Below are 23,123 nucleotides of genomic sequence, written 5' to 3' on the forward strand. Positions count from 1 at the left end.
CCTCTCTCCCCGTCTCCTCTGCCAGCTGTTCGCTTCAGGTGAGTCCTACTATTCTTGGACTCTCTTACTCTCTAGGCTTCTCTTGACACCCATTCGGTTGCCCAAGGCCCCCGGATGGTCATCCCTTCCGCCTGTCTCCCATAATTTACCATATTAATGTAACATTTCCTTCCCCTTAAGAATCGGTTTCGTCCTCGAAAACGATACTTGGAAGATTCAATTGTAAACTGGGAAACCTTTTCCTTAGGATACTTATTCACTCCCATGTTGAGCTTTCTTCTGAACAATCTTTCCACTTAACCAAACATTCTTGATTCTTCTTTACCTGTTACAAAGATTTAATATTCTTTCTGGTTCATGTGGATTAGATTGGTCATCTAATAGCTCCTCAATGTTATCATTTAAGATCAAATTATCCAAATCACCCAGCTTCCTCCTTAGCTTACATGGAAAACCAGATGTGTTTTACTACCCGCAGGTAGTTGAAGCTTGTAAGCCTATTCTCCCACTCTTTTAAGTATTGTGAAAGAACCACAATACCTAGGTGAAAGCTTTGGACATCGTCCCGTTTTCATGGTTTTAGTTTGTTCAGGCACCTTAGATAGACCAATTCTCCTTCTTCAAAGGAGATGTCTCTTCGGTGAGAATCTGCATAAGCTCTAGCTCGATTTTGAGCTTTCTTCATATTTTCTTGAGCAAATTTTAACATACTATTCATATCCTCCAAAAAATCCTTGGTTGCCTGAATTGTTTCCTTATGCAATCCTACTACATGAGGAGCTCTCGGTTGAAACCAATACATTTACATAAATGGACTATATCCAGTGGAAGAGTGCTTGGCACTATTATATGGAAACTCTGCTATCGGTAGATACTCTTCCCAATTAGTTTGCCTTTTACTTACATATGCCCTGAGCATATCTTCAAGGATTTGGTTAACCCTTTTAGTTTGCCCATCAGTTTGCGGCTGGTCTGCCGTACTCATGCTAAGTTTAGTATCACACTTTCTAAATAGAGCATGCCAAAATTGACTATCAAATTTTCTATCCTGATCAGAAACTATATTTGCCGAAAGGCCATACAATCAGTATATGTTCTCTACGAACAATCTAGTCAATTTTGGTGTTTTAACATCAGTTGAAGTTGGAATAAACCTAGCTATTTTGCGTAGCCTATCCACAATCACCAACACACAGTCGTGCCCCCTCTGTGTTCTGGGTAACGCAACAATAAAGTCCATGGAGATGCTCTCCCGTTTTCTGTCCTCCCATTTTCAATCTTTCAACTTTATTAACCTGGCATTTATTACATTTGACCACATAGTCAAGGACGTCCTTATTCATTCCACGCCAATAGAACTACCTTTTAATAAGACTATAAGTCTTATTAACTCTTGGATGTCCCGCACTAGGGGTATCATGACACTCAAGAAGTATCTCGCGCCTTATTTCTTCATCTTTCGGGACATATACCCTACCCTTGTAGAGTAAATAACCATTATCAATGGTAAAATTCTTCCACTTGAATCCCATTTAAGCAACCCCTGATGCTTCATTTCCTTGTTGAACAGCCTCAGATATTCCTTCCTCAGTGGAGGCCCTTCCATTTGGATCCCCATTTTCTATTGCTTCCCATATGTTGGAATATGCCGAATCAAGCTGGCATTTCCCTTTTAAGGATTCAAGCAAATCGGAAGCGAACTGAGTAAAACTCAATTCATTTATGATGGGCATTTTACTGAGTGCATCAGCCACTATATTATACTTCCCTTTTCTATACCTTATCTCATAGTCGAACTCTTGGAGGAGTTCGGCCCATTTGGCTTTACGCCCTTGTAGATCCGATTGGTCATTAAGCCACTTAATGCTTCCATGATCCGACAAGATCAAAAGTTTGGCACCATACAAATAGTGCCTCCATTTCTTCATTGCATGTACTATTGCATACAGCTCCCTCTCATAAACAGAATAATTCCGTTTTGCACAGTCTAATTTCTTGCTTTCAAAAGCAACTGGTCCACCTTCTTGTAATAAGACCGCGCCTATCGCCTTATCACTGGCATCGGCTTCAACCACAAATGGTTTATTGGGATCCACAATAAATAGTACTGGAGCTGTAGCAACAGCTACTTTAAGTTTTTGAAAACTTTCATTTTGGTCTATTCCCCAATTAAAGCTCTTCCATTTCCCTTTAAGTTGGTCTATCATTGGAACATCTATTTTGGCATAATCTCGAATGAATCTACGATAAAATCAAGATAATCCTAGAAAGATCTACAGCTCTTCCAGGTTCCTTGGAGATGGCCATTCAATAATTGCCTTTACTTTTTCTGGATCCATCTTGATTCCCTCTTTCGAGATAATATACCCCAAATATTTGATCTCTTCTGCGAAGAATTCACATTTAGTTTTCTTCGCATAAAGGGAATGTGTTCTTAACAATTGGAATACTAATCGTAAGTGTTCCAAATGTTCTTCTTTTGATCTACTAAAGATCAAGATATCATCCAAAAAGACTACTACAAAATGTCGTAGATAGGGCCATAACATACTATTCATCAGCTTCATAAAGGTAGCTAGTGCATTAGTGAGGCCAAAAGGCATCACCAAAAAATCATAATGCCCGTATCTAGTATAAAATGCTCTCTTAGAAACATCCTGTGCCTTAATTCTTACTTGGTGATAGCCTGATCTTAAGTCTATCTTTGTGAAGAATTTTGCTCCTTGTAATTGATCAAAAAAATCTTCCATTCTGGGCATAGGAAATTTATTCTTCACTGTCATCTTGTAAGTGCTCTATAATCAACACAAAGTCGCATAGAACCATCTTTTTTCTTTACCAATAAAATTGGCGAAGCCCAAGGTGAATAGCTAGGTTGTATAAATCCTTTATCAAGGTAATCCTTAATTTGTCTTTCAACTTCTTGGTGCTGTGTTTCACTTAACTTATAAGATGGTTTAGAAATAGAGTGTATATCCCTATCTGTGTCAATTGGGTGATTTAAATCACCCCTATCTGGTGGAAGGCCACTTGGTAAATCAGAAGGAAACACATCTTTAAATTCATCTAACGAACCACTTAATTCATTACTTACATTCAACTCACAAACATAAGAAAATTGTTACTTTATATTACAGAAAATAAAAGTGTTTTGCACAGGAAGAGACCATAACATATATACCTCACAAGCTTCCTTCTTTATCAGCTTTTGAACTTCAGTGGAACACAACAAAGGATTATCAGATACTTCATGTTTACCTTGAATCACAAAAGTCTTACCATCCCTTTCAAATTCCAATATATTATGATGATAACTACGTTTTAAGGATGGTTCCAATCCCCATAGCCACTCCCTCCCTAAAGCAATATCGGCTCTTTCTATATTCATAATTTGGAAATCAAGTTTATCTTTATATCCTTGGATGTCAATTTCCAAATTGGATACCATTATATCCCATATTTTATTATCATGACCTTGCATCATACGAACAACATATTGATGCCCACTCTTTTGTTAGGGAAGTTTAAATTTTTTGACAAGTGCATAATTTATGAAATTGTGGATAGCAGAGTCATTAATCATGACTCTAACCCTCTTTCCAGCTATCAATCCATGCACTCTAACTAAATCATGTGGCCCAAAAGTAGGCTGCCACATAGAAGCTGACATACAACACCTGTGTTGTACATCCTTGTGCAAAACCTCTAAAGATTTATACTTTTCATGCCCCTTTAATTCCAAGGTGTGCACTACATGGATTTGTTTTTCTTTTTCCTTGCCCTTGTCCTTATCGTTTGCTTTATCTTGCCCCTTTTTTCTTTGAGGGCAATTCCAGGCAGCATGGTTAGGGGATAGGCAATTGAAACACAACCTTTCTTTTTTTGCCTTATCAAAGTCATCTTGACTTAACTTTGGCCTTACATATTGTTTCTTTTCAAAAGGTTGTTTCTTACCCTTAAGAAATGGCATTTTCCTTTTAAATTTGCCTACAAGTTTTGAGGTTTCCAATTCCTTAGTCTTGGGCTCCGTATCAGTGAGACTAGTGAGTATACCTAGACGCATACTATCTTCATTGATTAATGCAAATTTATTTGCATTTTCAAGCGTCTTAGATGAACTCCTTTTCACTTCCTTTTTACAGGCCTTATCTAGTCCCCTAATGAAACCTCTTGTCTTTTGAAATTCATCTATTCCTCTCAATTTGAGGATTATCTCACGATATTTCTCCACATATGTTAGCAAGGGTCTTCCCTTTTGTCTAAAATAATCCCAATCTTCCCAATTTCTTTCCATTTCATTTTGAGGAAGGAATTCTTTCTTTTCACTTCCTTTTTACAGGCCTTATCTAGTCCCCTAATGAAACCTCTTGTCTTTTGAAATTCATCTATTCCTCTCAATTTGAGGATTATCTCACGATATTTCTCCACATATGTTAGCAAGGGTCTTCCCTTTTGTCTAACATAATCCCAATCTTCCCAATTTCTTTCCATTTCATTTTGAGGAAGGAATTCTTTCAAAAAGACCGATTCAAATTGAGCCCAAGTTTCAGGTATTTTATTTGCCTCCTTTAAAGTTCGCCACCATTTATATGCCTTTGGCCTCAAAGTTAAACTGGCCTCCAGTGCTTGGAGATGTGGTGGAGTATTTTTAAGTTTGTGCAAATCCTCCCATTTTTGGAGAAGATTAAAGATAGTGTCTTTATTTCCATCTTTTTCCTCCCCGTGAAACTGAGGGGGTTTCATATCTTTTAACACTGGGTTGTCCCTCAACTTTTGGTGGGGTTCCCTAGGATCTCGCATAGTCACATCTAAATCTTTCGATGAAGCTGGAATATCCGAGGTTTCTAGCTTATTTTTATCTCTTTCTAGTAATAAGGTTAATTGAGATTTTATTTCGGTGAGTGTTTGAGTTAGAAATTCCATTTGAACCCCCTGTGCCTGCACACGAGCAGTTAGATCATCAAATTGTTCTCGTGTGGCAAAAAATTCTTCCCATTGTTCTTCTTGTATCTCTGTTTCATGGGGATCTACCATAGGGTGCTTCCCAGAACTAGAACCCTCAATTACTCCCTCTCTCCCTTTCCCCTCCATTAATACACCGCAATTGGAAAGCAAATATAAGAAATTTGCGTACAAAGTGAAGTACTTCCCTGATTATAGTGATAGGGCAATTGTTGATGGCTTTAACAGTTTAGTAATACCCCCAAAGAGTGAGGAATAGTTCCTCTTCCACCAAACCGAGCCAGTCGCATTGAAAATGAAGCCTGTCGGGCAGGAACACGGAATAAGGAGGCGGTTAAACACACCCCCTCCCTAACAGGTCACGTGTGAACTAGCTATACCCACAGCTATGTGTCAAACAGGACTTCGCCTGACTAGCTTGATACTGCCGTCCAGTTCCGTTACACGAAATCAATCACGTATGATGAGGTACGAGCCAATCCTGTCAGGCGTCGACTAATCAGTACTGACGTAATCCGTCAAGTACTCGGACTTGATTCATATCCGTGTGGGCTCCATCTTCTCGAATCTTGATTCGCGTCCAGATGGGAGAAAGCATTCACGGGAGGACAGTCGAAAGCATTTGTGGAAGACAGGCGAAAGCATTCGTGGGAGATAGGCAAAAGCAGGACCCGATGGTTCTTCGTGAAGACCCGGCCGCTCTGATACCAATATGACGTAGTTGACCAGATGAGCAGCAGTACAACTCTCGATGACAGACAATCTGATCATAAAACAATGGCACGAGTCCCCCGTTTCTCCTCCCAACCTCGCCTAGATAAGTGCTAGCACCTCTCTCCCAGTTTCCTCTACCAGCCGTCCGCTTCAAGTCAGTCCTACTATTCTTGGACTCTCTTACTCTCTAGGCTCCTCTTGACCCCGTTCGGGTGCCCAAGGCCCTCGAACGGTCATCCCTCGCGCCTGTCTCCCATAATTTACCTTATTAATGTAACAGCTCTGATACCATGTCAAAGAATGACAAAGAGACTAGAGAGACAGTAGGGTTCGTGGGGAGAGACACAAAGTGTGTATGCCAAACACTAAGAGAGAAGAGAAACTCAAAAACACAAAAAAAACACCATGACGATGCATTAAACCTTGCTAGGAGAACAAAAGCTGATACAGTGGAGCCAAAGCTAAGAAGATAACTGTACTATCCTATCTGAATCACATGGCCTGTGGGAATCTACATAATTAAGGGAGCGAAATGCATTCCTCCGGGCAGTCGGCTATCAAAGTAATCACTGGAAGGTGAATGACACTTGTCAAGGGAGCAAACCGTAATCTTCTGATGCCATGAAAGATGTGGAAGATGATCACTAGATGTCGAAGGAGCAAGCCGTAGTTCTCTGATACTAGGGAATGGCTTGCAATAGCAAAATGCAAATCCCACATGTGAATAAGTTGTCAAACATATAGGGAGAGATTAGCCTAGATGCTAATGACTAATTCAAAGATGGTCGCTAGGGTGAAAGAAGCCTCGCAGACAATCATACACAAAAAAGTAATGATGCTTGGAGAAAGAGAAGCTGACCCTGAGGTCTAGGTCTCTCACCAAGGGGTGTAAAGCCCTCCAAACTGCCAAACGCACATGCTAGGGCGACGTCAGATGTAGAAGAGGTGACGTTGCTTGTGGAGATTCTCCTAGGATGCAAAACGCAAAAAGAACCTATCGCCAAGGTGTGGATGTTGTCGCCAAGGTATATGAAGCCCTCCAAACTACCAAACGCAAATGCCAAGGCGACGATAGCTGTGAAGGAGGTGACGTGTACTAGCAAAAATGCTCTCGGGATGCAAAACGCAAAAAGAACATGTTGCCATGTGTGGAAGTTATGATGCTATGCACGAGATGGTGGAAGAAGGCCACAAACTGCAAGGTCCTCAGGATGGGGGTGTGGGAAGCAAAAGTATGAGAAGAGAATAGTGTCGAAGTGACAAAAGAAGAGGGGTCAAGAATGACTGAGGTATTGTGGGGTGGTGTAAAAGGAATGAAGTCACTATCTATTTATAGGCATAAGTTGTCTAGGGTGACACACCACTATGTGGGTGCCCAATGAAAAAATGGCCAAAAATGTGGATACCGATCCTTTATAGGGCTATCAATGCAAAACCCTAAATGAAGTGTGTAAACTAAAGAAGTGGTTTCTCAACATCGTGGATTGCTACGGGTTCTGTTTGTTCTATCTAGAGGGCTCAACTTGACATTATTCAAGTGTCCTTACAACCATGCATGACAAATTTCAACCAGTCCTTGTCAAGAATGACATCCATGGCCACTTTCTTGTTGTTGAAATTCTATTTGAAGGAGAAGTATTATGGTTGGTATAGCTTTATGCACCAAATGACTCTACGTCTATGTTAGCCCAGGTGTGAAGTAATTGCATGATTAATTGATAGAGAATGAATCAATCAATGCACAATAACTCAATCACAAAAGAGAGACAATGTATTGATGAGAGAGAGAGTACAATGCCGAAGTCGATCAAAATAAATAATGCCACACTTATATGCTAATAAGACACAAAGTGTCTTTTTATAATAAAATAAAACCCTAATGGCTTACCTATCATAGAAAACCCTAAATGAAACCCTAATCCTAGTGACAATTCAAATGCCTAGGGAGCCCCGATCATGGATCAAAGGGCATCAACACATAGACCATGAGATAGCCTACAAAACCCCCTTCATGAAATCAAAATAATCATGAAATGTTTCACCTTCAAAACATTTCACCCTTGAAATGATGTGTTTCACCCCAAAACGCCAAGTGAAACCATTGAATAATACATATGACATGGTTTTCTATATAAACAATGAGTTATAAGTTACACATTTATACTATGCGAATCTTTTCATATCAACAAATGATATGTATCCTATATACATCGTGTCGAAAAACCTCAAAAAAGCAAGAAAAGTTAATCATTTTTCCATATAAAAATTATGTTTTAGTTAGCCGTTTCACTCATGGCACGTTTCAGTGAAATGTTTTAGGCATCTTAGGCATTTTGCGTTTCAATGCCAATGAAACGTGCTTCGTGGTTACCATGCATGAAATGGGCAGACTAATCTAGGAACAATGACAAAATGTGAGAAAATAAAAGGAAATATAAGGTCATGGTTGCACACGTTTATCCAAGTGAATTTAAAAACCTATAACAGTACGAATTATGACAGATCATGGAACAAATGGAATCAAGTTTACGACTTGCTAGAAAGCCTGAAAACTTTGGTCGGAGGAAGAGCCTTCATGACAAGATCTACCAAGTTGTGTTCAGTGGGTATGTAAGACAACCATGTATCTCCAACTGACATCCGCTCAGGATAATAATGCTAATGAGCTTCTATATGCTTTGTGCAGGCATGGAACACTGGGTTTCACACAATGGCAGCCTTGTAGAAAAGGCCAAGGTTTTGGGCGCCTTGAGGATACAGAAAGACGCGTGTCACTGCCTACCAATGGAGTACTAAAGGGCTAAAGATTTATATTTTTCATGCCCCTTTAATTCCAAGGTCTGCACTACATGGATTTGTTTCTAAGCTCTTGTCCTTATCCTTTCCTTTATCTTTCTCTTTTTCCTTTGAGGGCAATTCCAAGCAACATGGTTAGGGGATAGGCAATTAAAACACAATCTTTCTTTTTTTTGCCTTATCAAAGTCATCTTGACTTAACTTCGGCCTTACATATTGTTTCTTTTCAAAGGATTTTTTCTTACCCTTAAGGAATGGCATTTTCCTTTTAAATTTGCCTACAAATTTTGAGGCTTCAAATTCCTTAGTCTTGGGCTCCGTATCAATGAGACTAGTGAGTGCACCTGGACGCGTATTATCTTCATTGATTAATGCAAATTTATTTGCATTTTCAAGCGTCTTGGGTGAACTCCTTTTCACTTTCTTTTTACATTCCTTATCTAGTCCCCTTATGAATCCTCTTGTCTTTTGAAATTCATCTATTCCTTCCAATTTGAGGATTATCTCACGATACTCCTCAAGATATGTCAGCAAAGGTCTTCCCTTTTATCTGACAAAATCCCAATCTTTCCAATTTCTTTCCATTTCATTTTCAAGAAGGAATTCTTTCAAAAAGACCAATTCAAATTGAGCCCAAGTTTCAAGTATTTTATTTGCCTCCTTTAAAGTTCTCCAACATTTATATGCCTTTGGCCCCAAGGTTAAACTAGCCTCCAACGCTTGAAGATGTGGTGGAGTATTCTTTAATTTGTGCAAGTCTTCCCATTTTTGGAGGAAATTAAAGATAGTGTCTTTATTTCTATCTTTTTCCTCCCCATGAAACTAAGGGGGTTTCACATCTTTTAACATTGGGTTATCCCTCAGCTTTTAGTGGGGTTCGCGTCTCACATAGTCACATCTAGATCTTTCGATGAAGATGGAATATCTGAGGTCTCTACCTTACCTTTATCCCTTTCTAGTAATAAGGCTAATTGAGACTTTATTTCTGTGAGTGCTTGAGTTAGCAACTCTATTTGAACCCCTTGTGCTTGCACACAAGCAGTTAAATCATCAAATTGTTCTCGTGTAGCAAAAAATTCTTCTCATTGTTCTTCTTGTATTTCCGTTTCGTGGGGATCCACCATAGGGTAGTCCCCAGAACTAGAGCCTTCGGTTACCCCCTCTCTCTCTTTCCCCTCCATCTATACACTGGAATTGGAAAGCAAATATAAAAAATTTGCAGACAAAGATGAGATACTTCCTTGATTACAAAGGTAGGACAAATGTCGATGGCCTTTATATCTCACTGGTAGAGACAGCGCGAAGATCGATGCAGTTTTCCTCCGATCTGCACTCGTTGTGTCCAGGTTGCATGGCACACAAAACAAGGCCTGTCAGGCAGTGACAAAACAGGTCGTGCTTTCCCTATGTATAGCTCAACGGTAGAGCAATCAACTGCAATCCACTAGATCACCAGATCGTGGCTGGAGTAGTTGCCAGTTTAACCGGTCTTAAAGAGGGACGTAGCCAACATGGCGATTAGCGTGGGCCATATTCAAAGCGACAATTAACATGGTCCCTATGTTTTTTTTTTAAGATCACCAGAAGAGGAGACGCGCGAAAACTAAAACGTTGCTGGCAACGTACCACGGGTCGTCCGAAGACGGATAACTACCCAAATGTATTATGGTCACCTAAAGTCAAGCAACGACCTGGACGAATTGCGGGTCGTTTAGAGTCCGGCGGAACAGAACATGGCTCTGATGCCAATTTTACGTCCCTCAGACTGTGCGTCGACCCTCTCTCCTCTCATAAACAACACGAGAGATACTTGTGTCTCACCACCCAGCCATTCCTAGAAAGTTGTTGGCCCCAACTCTATCGTGACTGCCCAAGGACCTCGGATGGTCATCCCTCGAGTGTTTCCCATAAATTACATTCCACATAATATAACATGTATTGATGCAGAAGGACATGGATTGAACACCTTCGCGTAGTAGATACTGGGCGGAGCATAGCATTACGGATGCCTTCCGTCGGACTTTTTGGCATCGCCTGTGGGACAGCTAGAGGCAGAGGAGGGTGGCGTATTTCCTTTGGTTTTTGGCACATGGCGGTCTAGCTGTTGGGAGTTGGTTGGCTCAAATGTAGCAGGATGAAGGTTGCAAGCACTGCACACAACGGCACTTGGAAGAAACGCCAAAGCACTTCCTTTGGCCTTGCGAGGCAGCATAGCTCGTTTGGAGAGGAGCCTGCCATATTCTCCGCCATGTGGCACCCAACCTTGGATGTATCTTGTGAGGGGCTTTTTGTTGGTGGACAGTCAGCCAGGGCCGTCACCTTTTATATAAGGTTGGGATACAATACACAATTTTTTTCATCGAGGCTGGGTCTCGTGCGGTGGTCCGCTTGGAAGCTTTACCGCCAAGTACTGGATCCCACAACAGCGCACTCAGAGGTATGGGAGATCATAGGGAGTCTTACAGTACGGCACATTTGGAAGACATGTTGTCAGGTGGTTTTTGGCGAGGAGTGCCTTTCAGTATATGCAACTTTGGCAAAGCTTTGGACCTCCATTATCCACTCCCTCCGCTACTGTTAGGACCAAGTGCAAGGCAAGTCTCGAGCTTGCGGTCAAGAGCTCCGTCTTTACTTTTTGCTCACTTAGGGCAGCCATGACCTGTTCTGCACGATGCAGGCAGGTAGCCCCAGATGGTGATACACCCCCCCTCCATGGCTTCTTGTCCCCATCCCCCCCAGACCGCCTTGAGAGGCTTGTATACATGATAGATTTGTGATTTGCATCAGCTCCAGCTAGTCTGTTGAGCATGTGCACTTTGTTGTAATCAGCCTTCAAAGTAATATAATTAGCCACATTTTATTTGCAAAAAAAAAAAAAAACCTTGCTTATAGATGGTTGATAAAGCCGGTACCCTTTGCTTTCAGCACTATATCCAATAAATATGCAGCAAACAACCTTATCATCCAATCTGTGTCTTTTTGAAGAAGGCACATGAGCATACGCCAATGATCTGAAAATCTTCATATGGGAAAGAGAAGGCTTGGAGCCAATCCATACCTCATAAGGAGTAATGGTGCATAAAGCTCTTGTGGGACATCTCTTTCAAACATAAGCGGCACATAAAATAGCATTGAACCTGAAGAATTAGGTAAATTCTTAATCTTCTACATGCATCTTGCTATCTCCATGAGTGACCTATTCTTCCGTTTTGCTACTCCATTTAGTTGTGGGGAGTAAGGGACAAAGCATTGATGATGAATACCTCAAGATGCATGAAAACCATTGATAGAAGAGATGCTCCCCACCTCAATGAAGTCAAATAATATGAAGAATAATAATTTTTTCTTATTGTTTATTTGCTAAGGAGAGAGGAAAAAAATGTAAAAAGTAACAATTTTCTGAAGTATAATATTACCCAAACAAGGCAGCAATCAGCAATACGCTGAAATCAGAGATTAATGGCTGAAAGTGCTCTGATAATGCGATCAGCAGCAGAATTTGAGAGAATTCACCCAATAAATGTGCCAAATAAGATCATTTGTCTTCAAGGTCCAGAGAAAACAAGACCAACAGCCAAATAATATGAAATTTGCACATGTGAGGCCAAAGAAAATGGATGGAGGCGAAAGCCCCAAATTTCAAGTGCCTCAAAGGTGGATAAAATGGAAGTGAAACTCAAGAAATTGGATAAAACTATTACCCATTTGCTGTCAAATGCCTTACCTCAAGGTGAATTGAGCCTCTGTTTTGATGAAATTGATGAATTTCAGAAAACACCCAAATCTATGGGTGAAATTAATCTCAAATTGTAAGACGCCCCAAATTTATGGGTGAAATTAATCTCAAATGGTAAAAAGCCCAAAAATTTTCCAAGAATTTGAAGATGAATTTAAGGATTTTTATATAATTTTCACCCAAATGATGCTGAATGCTGTGCCCCTTATGAATTGAGGCTCACTGTCAATGAAGAATGCCAAATTCTTGAAAAGCCCCAAATTTGTCAGTGAAATTTGAGCAAAATTTGGCCAACTCGGTGAAAAGCCCCAAATTTGTCATTGATCAACGACAAACAATGTCTAGAACACTAATCATAGTATGTCCCAAAGCAAATATACTATCAACATACAATACCTTAAGTCAACATAAAGCACACTTCAATCCAATATTGAATTCATGGAAATTGATAGCAAATCTCAAAATTTTTGGTGAAATCGGACCCACATTGGGTGGATTTCAAGAAAAACCCTAAATTCGAGCCAAGTTGTACTTTGGAAGGGCAATGGGCTTGAATAGAGGCTTATTGCTTGAAAAAATAACAAATGTATTTTTTAAAAGTGTTGAAGTCGTTTGATTTAATGTGTCCCGTGTGTCGGCCCCAAGGTGACTAAAATGTTGTGTTGATGTAGCAATCAGCAGGTCAATATGGCACCAGTTTGATGTGACCGCTACCGGCAAACGACAGGTCACAATGAGGCATTACAGGGCATGACAATAGGAGCCCACAAAGTGATAGTGTTAGGAATAAAGTGCCTTTTGTGGTGTTCGGGTGTGCACTCACCCTTGCACGTGTACTATATATATATCATCAAAAACTTAAAGTGGTACTTGGAGATTGTACCCACATCGAGTCTTGTGCTCCCTCCCTCCCTCTCTTTTTCGTGAATATTGTGCTCCCTCCCCCCCCCCCTCTCTCTCTCTCTCTCTCTCTCTCTCTCTCTCTCTCTCTCTCTCTCTCTCTGTGCACTCACTCTCTCCCTATGCAAACCAAAGCATCGCATGTCTCGATCCTCGTGTACTCCACTAAAAACTTGATATCAAAGCTGTGGCACAAGTGTGTGCACACTTCCCGAGGCAAGCAATAGGTCAAGCTGTGCAAGCGACAACTTTTCAAGCCAACTTGGCAGTCCATCGCAACAGGTGTCTATCAAACCAACGCAGGTCATCGGCTAGCTACACGTCACGTTCTTTATAGGTGTGAGCTGCAACAATCAGGCGATGGCCTGGACAATCATGCATGAGCTGCGACGATCAAGTGACAATTTGGAGAGGCAACTGGTTGGACACATCATGCGTGTGTAGGCAACGACCTAGGGGACATCACGCGATAGAAGGTAGGCGTCATGATTCGACAATCTTTTCCGTCATTTTTTTAAATAATTTCTACAATCTAATCCCCTTCTCACTGATCATTGTTCGCATGCGCAAAGACCGTGTGAAATTTTGAGCTGACATATTGGCACTTTTCCCAAATTTGGGGATCTTGATGCAAAAATGGACAATTTGATTCAAAAATTGCAAACATGGTGCACATTTTTCCAAGAAATTTGGGGCTTTTCACATTTTAGTGAAATTTTGTCAATTTCACTAAAATTTGTACACACCGGACGCAAGAAAATTCGGACTTTTGCAGAATTTCATCAAAATGTGCAAGAATTGCTTGGTATATGCACTTGGGTACATGTATTGATGCAACTTGGCTGGATTTGCCTCTGAAAATTTGGGCCTTTTAACCATATCGTCATATTTTACCCGACAATGCATTTGGAGCAGAAATTGCAGCAAAATTTTGGGGATTTCAAATGCAATTGGTGTATTGGCCTATAAATCTGGCTATAATTGATTGTGGAGTGCAGTAACAAACATTTTCTAATTCCGGAAATCAATTTGCAGATCTAAAATTTCTGCAATTTCTTGATTTTCACTGTTGGTTGGTACTTGTAGCGTATCGTGGTCATTTGTGTGGCATTTGGGCTTGCATTTGCTAACGTTTGAGTCAATTTAGTCTTGCAAATCATGCCTGGAAACAATGACGACAGCAACCTTTTGCACATCAAGAAGCTTGAGGGTACACACAATTTTGCAATATGGCAAAAACAGTGCTACAATGTCTTGGTGCATAAGAAACAAGTGAAGCCCATCAAAGCGAAGAGAATAAGACAAGAAAAAGACTTGAAGAATTATATGCTCAAAAAAGTGCAGCCAACAAGATTTATTAGCTGAAAATTTTGATGGACTTTCACACAAAGGTACAGCCATGTCTGTACTACATTTGAACAAGTTCAACTCAATTTCCAGTCAGCGATTGCTTTGGTGTTCCATATTGATGAATTACCTTATAGAGGAAGTTGTCGCCTAATGTGGAGGAGCTGGCACCTAATGTGGAGACATCAAACACAAGCTGAAGATGAAGTCACCAAGGTCAGGCAACTCCAAATGCAAGCAAAGGGGTCAGAAAATTGTCACCAATGATGATGGAGGAGCGCTAGATGCAGAGGAAGGTGTGGCAGCACTCGCTAAGGCTGGACAGCTACGTGTGTGTAGACCGATGCCTAAAATCTGCAGTCAAGGGTGAGAAACCTGCACAAACAGGGATCAGACTGAATGGGGGCAGCCTATCTATTTATAGATGAGGATGGACCCTCCCAAATACTGAACTCTCTCAAACCACTCCCCATTTTAGGGTTCTCATTAAATTAAGTTTGTTTTGGGGCTGTTTAGGTGGCTAATCAGCATAGAATGCATTTGTTAGCTCAACACTTTGCCTATGGATATTTTGTCCCAAGAGGGTCTATTAATACAATTATTTTTCTCTTGGAAAAATAAAATATTGCCACATCAGCAAACAAAACGACAATCTGACAATAATCTAACCACACATCCACACAACCTGCTGTACATGCAATCATGCCATTGCCTATCTCATGGCAACCTAGCCACATCATCAGCTTATTGCATTGCCCACCCACCCTATAAGCATGTGGATGTGAGTGGTGCCCAAGGTGTATTACAACAGCAAGACAAGATTTGGTTCATATAAGTAGCATTAGATGCAGTTCACTGTTGAACCAAGAACAGAAGGTAGAAAGACGAAAAGTCCAAATCCTTCTCCATTCACAATTATGCTGCCAGATTGGTACACAGTGGTAGAATTGTAAGCTTTTGTGTGACACTTTATCCTTTCTGTACGAAGTAATGGTGGCATCCTCCTTCAAAAGATACTACAAGCTATGTTCAAGCATATACAGCACCAAAGATAGAAAAAAAAAGTTGGAAAATTACACTGAGGGCTAAGATTTACTGAAAATTTAGTGATGTTTAGAATCATTCAGCACTGTGCAAAGTATCTATGAATTACAACTTCGATTAATTTCTACAAGTTTAAGTCATCCATTAGCATTTGAATGATCCAACCTCATATCCATCAAAACTTTGCCAGAAGATAGATTTCGTTGCACTGATAACTCAGCTTCAGAGCCTTTAATACACAGCATCCCAACTATATCTTGATTGGCAGAATCAGAATTTGCAGCTGACAAGAGTCTCTTCTGTCGCAAAGATGAATCGGAAGCACTTGAAAACCTTTCAATATTGCTTCCACTTGGTAGTTCGGATGCCAGTTTCTGTATTAAAGCTTCAACTTTGACCCTCCACTGCAAAAATGAAGAAGGTGAAACAAAAGTCATAACATTTCCACCCTTCAAAGAGAAATCTTGCAAGTCAATGAACTGTGATTATGAATCTGCAGGCAGAAAATTAGCTTTGGTAAGGCATCTAGAGAGATTGCCAAACAAGAACACCCACCAAAAGTCTCATATTGACGAAATCAAGTTTTCAAAATTTGTCAATTCTTGACACAAAAGACTACTCTGATTCTACAGTAGTAGAGCAGAGTGTGTCTACCAAGTTTGGCATTAGAGGCGAATATTTAGATTTTGGTAATCAGCATAGTCCATTCATCTTAAGCATGGAAGAGTGCTAATTGAAAGACTCAGATGCCTATTTGTGTATAATGCAATTGCCAATCACAAGTTTAAGGAGACTACAGAGCTTCCAAGGAGGAGGCAAGAGAGGAAGACTCTTCATTTCTCTAAGAAGTCACTGAAGTAAACATCACCATACATCAAAAGAGAAAATGGATGAGAAGAATTCAACAGAAGAGTGAAATGAGATACATGAGCAAAAGAGACGTGAAGAACATATCATGCATTAGATGCCGTGAGTGGGGAATCTCTTTCAGCATTCATCAAAAAGTGAGACAAAGGGACAGTAAGAGAGGAGTGCTCAATCGTTTTTTTGAGAGGTGAGTGCTACAAGGATCTAGCTAAATCACGGAATTTTATCATGCACGTGTGGACCCTTATCATCCTGGGGAACAAGCTAGGTACAATGTAATCATCCTTCTACTTAAGCATAATATTGACACTAGAATGGAGTTCCTTTTGAACTAGCAGATTTTAAAACTAGGACACAACGAGGGGCATGGCTCTAAATCATGACTGCCAACAATTTCATAGGAGAAATTCTTACGCATAGAATTTGCAAGCTCATCCTTCTATGTTTGAATGATCAAGTTTCTACAAACCTTAGAAGCATGTTATGGCCAAGAATAGGTCCAGATGAGTTGGAAGGGTAATTAGACTTCATCATTCATCTTTTATCTATCCATTTGCAGTGTGATTCTTCTCCATAGATAACATGACCCAACAGGCATCAATAGAAAAGCATATCATCATATCCTATTCACTAGGTTTATCAATTGAGCCATGGTTTTATGTTAGAGTACTGCTTGGGAGCAATTGAAGCAAGAGCACTGGACCAATACACATGGTTTCACTGCCCCGAAAGTCAGTACTCAGGAATACAGCTGATTTCCTTGAATCTCGCTCCACCAAGCAGTCCAAAATTGAAGTCAGTTAATATTTGAGCTTGTATGGGCTAAAAGCAATACACATCCTTTTGTGCATGTTTGGAAGTTTTGTACTTCAGCTTCCTGTATTTTGAGATACATCATATGCTTCTTGTGTTGGATTTGGATAACATATTTTGTGGAAAGTTTTTTATATACGTTGATTAGATAGGATATGGATCTCATGCATATGGTATTAGATGTACTCTCTTGCTTTGCTCTTGAATAAAGAAATTCCAACACTCTTAGAAATTTTTTATTTTTTTCATTATGCTCCAGTCTAAAAGATAAATCCTCAATAATGATGCGCATGCTCAAATGTATATCTTCTGAAAGTGGTAGACAGAATCACATGAAGCATCGACTCTTGATTGAGGATTATCTCATAGAAGTTTAAACATACTGTTTGGATGCTCATTGATGCTTGAGATCAAGGTGTTTGGCTACTGGAGTGCTAACTTGAGTTGTGTGCTTGTAAGGAGAGGTTTTGTGGAAATCCATTTGTGATGGAAACAGAATATTGAGGCTTGTGATAGTGTGATCATGTGACTGGTTATAAAGAATTTAGTCTTCTGTTTAAAAGGTTTATGGGAAGATTGTTCTTGTTGTTACACAAAGACTTGGCCTATGTCTGGGGGTTGATTTGAAATCTGTGCACTCTCCCATGAGGGTATTCATTCCAACGACGAGGCACTCCACACCATAGACCAGAAATGCCATTCTACCACGCCATGCAAAGTTCTCTCCTGAGGCCCAACACCAATCAAAGAAAACCCTTTTGCCTTGCAATGGATTCAAAAGGGAATGCTTGCCAAATGCCCCTTCTCCACTACACACACATGCACGTGTGCACACACGCGCGCACGCGCATCTGTGTGCATGTACACATGCATGTGTGTAGTGGAGAAGGGGCATTTAGCAAGCATTCCCTGAGAGACAGAGAGAGAGAGAGAGTGAGTGTGTGTGTGTGTGTGTGTGTCCCCAAAACTTATCCTTGAAAGTGCAATTTTTGCTGTTTGCACTTCGATTTTCATTCTCGTTTCTAGTTTCATTTCCTCATTTCCCAATTGTATAGTTATTGGAAATTTCCTAACTGCATGGTTACTAAAAACTCCTCCAATCCAAACTTTTGACATTTTCATTTTCCTTCCCTTCCCATGCAAAATTTGCTGTTAGCATTTCCATTTTTGTTCTGATCCCAAGTTCGAACTTTTGACATCTCCATTTCCATTCACTTCCCATCTCTATTGTGTTTCTTGCATCCAATGCCTAGCACTACTGGCACCATCATTAGAGAAATCCCTTGAAAAAACCACTCAACCTACTTTGCTGCTAATTGCAAACAGAGAAATTATTGTCTAGCCAATAATCAACTTACCCATATCACTTATGGAGGTCATATCTGCTTCACCTTCTTTTCCCTTTACATGTACTAACATATACGCTAGCATTCACAAACTGTTGTTCCTAATATTGGGGCTCCAGAGCTCACTAGTACTAACTGAAATGTAAATTACAAAGAAAACAAGTAAAATACTCTCTTGCATCAGTCACTTTAAAGGCTTCAAGTATACCTCCACCAAATTGCCTGCTATCTTCACCCATTTTTGCAGCAACCTTACAATGGTTGCCTCCGAGGAATCTCTAAAATGAACAAAACAATCATTAGTTACAGAAACACACTTGTTTTCCTGAAAATGTTGTCTTATACTACTTCAAAACCATTACTGAATTAAGTTCCGTGCAGTGTCGAGGAATCTCACTAAGCATTACAAAACCACAGTGCTTAACATCATTCATTGTTCTTCTTTTATTCCTCCTAAAATGCAGGTAATGGGTGAAGATCCAAACCTATACCGATACATATGCACCAGAAGAGGTGATTATAGAAAGAGGTCCAAGTAATACCTCTGCATCTCGTGATTACTCTGATGAATTTGCTTTTACTACCTCATCATCTATAAATCAAACTCAAAATTCACAATTTCAACTCCAACCCATTTCATTCAATCCTTCCACTACATACAAACACTCATCTATTCCACAACACAGCACACCAAGGTGTACAATAGCACTAGGCACATACCCCTTAGGTCATATTCCTATCCAACATCTAGGTGGTCTCAATGCAATGGTGGTGGGAGTTCCACTTCCAAACCACATATGATGGGGACCTACACGCAAGGGCATCCCAATAATGCACCTACACGCAAAGGATATCCCACCTGCACATATCAAGCCCCACACATCCCTCCCATCTCCTAGGTGGCCACACACTTTGTCAACATGTCAATGCCTAGCGAACCAACCTACACCTTTTCCATACATACATCACACACTGATCAGTCACCCCATTTGGGGGGAAAATCTAAAAGTCGCCATGCCTAGAACTTCCATTCTGCATGTAGCACCTAATCAAAAACAGTTCTATTCTGTGCCACCCACTTATCCCACCCCTCCCACTTGCCATCCATGCATCTACATCAGCCAAGAATGTGTTTATGCACAAGACTCATTTTGATGGGTCTAACTTTACCATTTGGTCCAATTTGATGTGGCATGTCTTAGAGTCTCAAGTCTGGCAGGGAGTTCTCATATGAGGTAGTCCGCTCTTATCATAGTTGCCAAGAAACCAGTTTCATAAGGATAGGAAACTCATTTCATACCTAGGTGTTTCATAAACGTATCAAACACCTATTTCAAACTTTCACAAATGCCACACTCTAAATGTCTTGGGACCTTTGTAATCATCGTTTATCATGGATCTACTTAATACGTTCACATGGATATTGGCATTGATTGCTGCAGTTTTGCTTTGAGTTGTTATCCATGATGATTACATATATTGATGGCTCCCTTTACAGCTAAAGTTGATGTTGGGCACGAATAGTGGACCATGATGCATACAAATATTGATGTTATGTTGAATGTTCATTTGCATTGTATATATTAATGAATAATGTTAATCTATGTTTTTTGTGTTGCATGAGTCATGCAATATATGTATATAAAACTTTCATATTTTTTTAATATCTCAAAGGAAACCCATTTCTATCATTTTATGAAACTCGTATGAAACCTAGGAAACCCATTTCATACCTCGCGTTTAAGAAACCCTTCGCAACTATGGCTCTTATTGGAGCAAAAATGCCATAACCATTGCCAAGTAAATGCAAGGCCTTATGCCCCAATCTCACTCTCAACTTCAACACTTCAATCTTGCATATGAGCATTGGGTATATCTTGTCAACTGCTATGCGGCTTGATATTGTACCCAACGTGTCAATATTGACCATGAACTCCAAGAGTTCAGCATCACTGAGAGGAATGATTTGGCTGTCAAGTTGGTAGGGTAGCAATGTCTACCCACCCAATTTGCCACAAATGGCCCACCAAAGTATGATCAAATGAATCTAAATGAATAGGTGCATTGCCTTATTCATCATCATAGTAGATACATTGATTTTCAGACCCAATGAAGAATGGTAGAAATGCAAAGGCATACCTCCACATAAACACTTCAACCCTAAATTGAGATGTTTTTTTCAGTTCGTGTGTTATTCTACATGTGAGATTGCATGCTTGAAAAAAATAAATGTCAACAAGGTCTTGAGCTTGCCTCATGTGGCAAAACCCTCATTAGTGATCAAAGAAATAAGGGCAACCAGGGACCTATAAACACCAACAATCGACTGATGTATCTCCTCAAGAGAGGCTGCGTTGCATAGAAACCTGTTCCTACAATTTGATACATATGAACATCATATGTAACCATTTCATACTTACGAAAAACGTTTCAAACAAAAGTTTAATTTCTAAAGAGGGAGATGTTTTGGGGAAAAAAGGGGGTTGAGAGGGATCGAGGGGGTGATTGTCAGTTTTTGAGAGAGAGTGAGGCATGGGATGTGGAAGCAAGCTCTGTTATGGACTACTCTAAGGTATGTATGGTCCACATACTCCAAGGTTTTTCCCAAGTGGTCCAAGTAAGCAATTACCATCTTCTCGTAAAATGAAATCTTGAATATTGTTGGCAACGTCTCCACACTCGGATCCAAGCATATCAAGATGTGATGTTGAAATGGAGATAGGGATGATTACAGCTACTCCCATGGGTCACAACTAGCTAGTAGAAGACTATATCTTTGGTATGAGATGAATCCTAACAATGTAATGCACCATGCTTACTCCCAACCTTTTTGTAGGTCCTATAGAAGGCCCTCCTCTTGGAGGTCCAAATACATGCTTTTGTGGAAAGAAAGAAGGATAGATAGATAGATATATTAATGTCTTCTAAGGTCAAAATCGACCTCTGAGACAAAACCATGTACAATACCGATCGTCACTAGGCATCCAAGTGTGATGTGCTAAAAGATGATCATTGATTTACTATGAAAAGAACCTAAAGCGATGTACAAGACAAAATAGTATCCATGTAGGGATACCACAGGACGATGAGGGAGTACATGTCTAGCTATGTGGCCAAATGATATCCATCTATCTGGTTACACAAGTCAAGATCAATGGATAGAGTATCTCATACATTAGTAATGAAATAGCATGGGAGTAGTATCTAGACTAAGCCCTCCGCTCTGTCATGTGTTGCTCAAGTCGTGGAGGCCAAAATCGGCCCCTAAGACAAAACCATGTACAATAGCGATCATCACTAGGCATCCACGTGTGACGTGCTAAAAGATGATCAATGATATACTATGACAAGAACCTAAAGTGATGTGCAAGACAAAATGGTATCCATGTAGGGACACAACAAGACGACGGAGTACATGTCTAGCTATGTGGCTAGAGGATATCCATATTTTTAGTTCCACCAAGTCAAGATCAATGGATAGAGTATCTTGTACATCACTAATGAAATGGTATGTGAGTAGTATCTGGACTAAGCCCTCAACTCTCTCATGTGCCACTCATGTTGTTGGCAAATCTCCCCCATCGCTTTCTGGTGTAGCATCTGTGTGTGGTATCCCTGTATCCGTGGCTGGCATGCTGCTTTGATCTCCTGAGCTCTTTGGACTATCACTCCTCTCCATGTGGCTCTTGTAAATGGAGTCACTGTCTAGAAGAAATCGATAAGCTCTGACTGATGTCCCCCTCTCTGTGTGGTGCTTGATTGTAATAATGATACACTGAGTCTCTAAATCTCAACTAAGAGCTAGCCCAGGCAATTTGGTCTGGAGACTCCATGACTAGTCTAAGGAAGTTGTCCTCTCCAAATAGTGTAGGGTATCTAGCTCGGGCAGTGCTATAGGCTTTGCATTTATAGATATAGTGCTCCTTGTTATCTACCTCCTCCTAGCATAGTCTGCAGATCCACTCAGCTCTAGGGATGTGGGCTGCCCTTCCATTCTCAATCTCAAGCTGATGAGAGGATACTCTGGGCTAGCCAATGGCTACTTGCATCTCATGTGGCATGTATACATCTAGTTATCACGATCTCACAATAAAGCCACCCCCTATAATCCTCATAAAGTGATCCCTGTAGTACATCTTTGGTGGTAGAGGCTATTGGGGTGAAATCCATGTGTGATGTATGTATAGCTAATAGAGATCTTGTTGCATGACCAAGTTCCTCTCAATGTGGGAGATGTGTATAAAGGGGGAGTCATGATCATACTAAGAGGGGTTCCTCTCAATGTGGGAGATGTGTATGAAGGGGAAGTCATGATCATACTAAAAGGGGGGGAGGTGGTCCATGTCGATCCCATATCCTATGAGCCACTGTTAGACCTATGTATACCATGAAAGTCTCATGTCCTACCTAAGCTAGCTATCGACAAGCGTCGAAGGCTCTCCTAGGCAATCTATCTGGATGCATGTCGTGCAATCTCTGTATGAAGTTGACGGTTTGAAAAGGAACCTCCATAATCATAGGGGATGTAGCCAATTCGGCTCTAATAATCTCATGTGGTACAGATGGTTTGTTGCGAATCATCCATGATGGCATGATGA

General features: G+C 40.4%; 1 protein-coding gene across 1 annotated transcript in view; it reads right to left on the reverse strand.

Annotated features, from left to right (window-relative positions):
- The window catches only part of ORC3 (origin recognition complex subunit 3), a 138,292-nt gene that overhangs the window by 25,169 nt on the left and 90,000 nt on the right, over positions 1 to 23,123 (reverse strand). Inside the window, exons 13-14 of the mRNA XM_087688507.1 lie at positions 18,734 to 18,803; positions 15,665 to 15,903 (exon numbers count right to left, since the gene is read on the reverse strand). Of these exons, the coding sequence (XP_087544633.1) occupies positions 15,665 to 15,903; positions 18,734 to 18,803 (309 nt within the window). The remainder of the gene's footprint in view (positions 1 to 15,664; positions 15,904 to 18,733; positions 18,804 to 23,123) is intronic.

Source organism: Lygodium microphyllum, chromosome 11, assembly GCF_053477565.2.
Source record: "Lygodium microphyllum isolate KBCC chromosome 11, Lygodium_microphyllum_v1.1.10, whole genome shotgun sequence".
In the NCBI taxonomy this organism is placed as follows: Eukaryota; Viridiplantae; Streptophyta; class Polypodiopsida; order Schizaeales; family Lygodiaceae; genus Lygodium; species Lygodium microphyllum.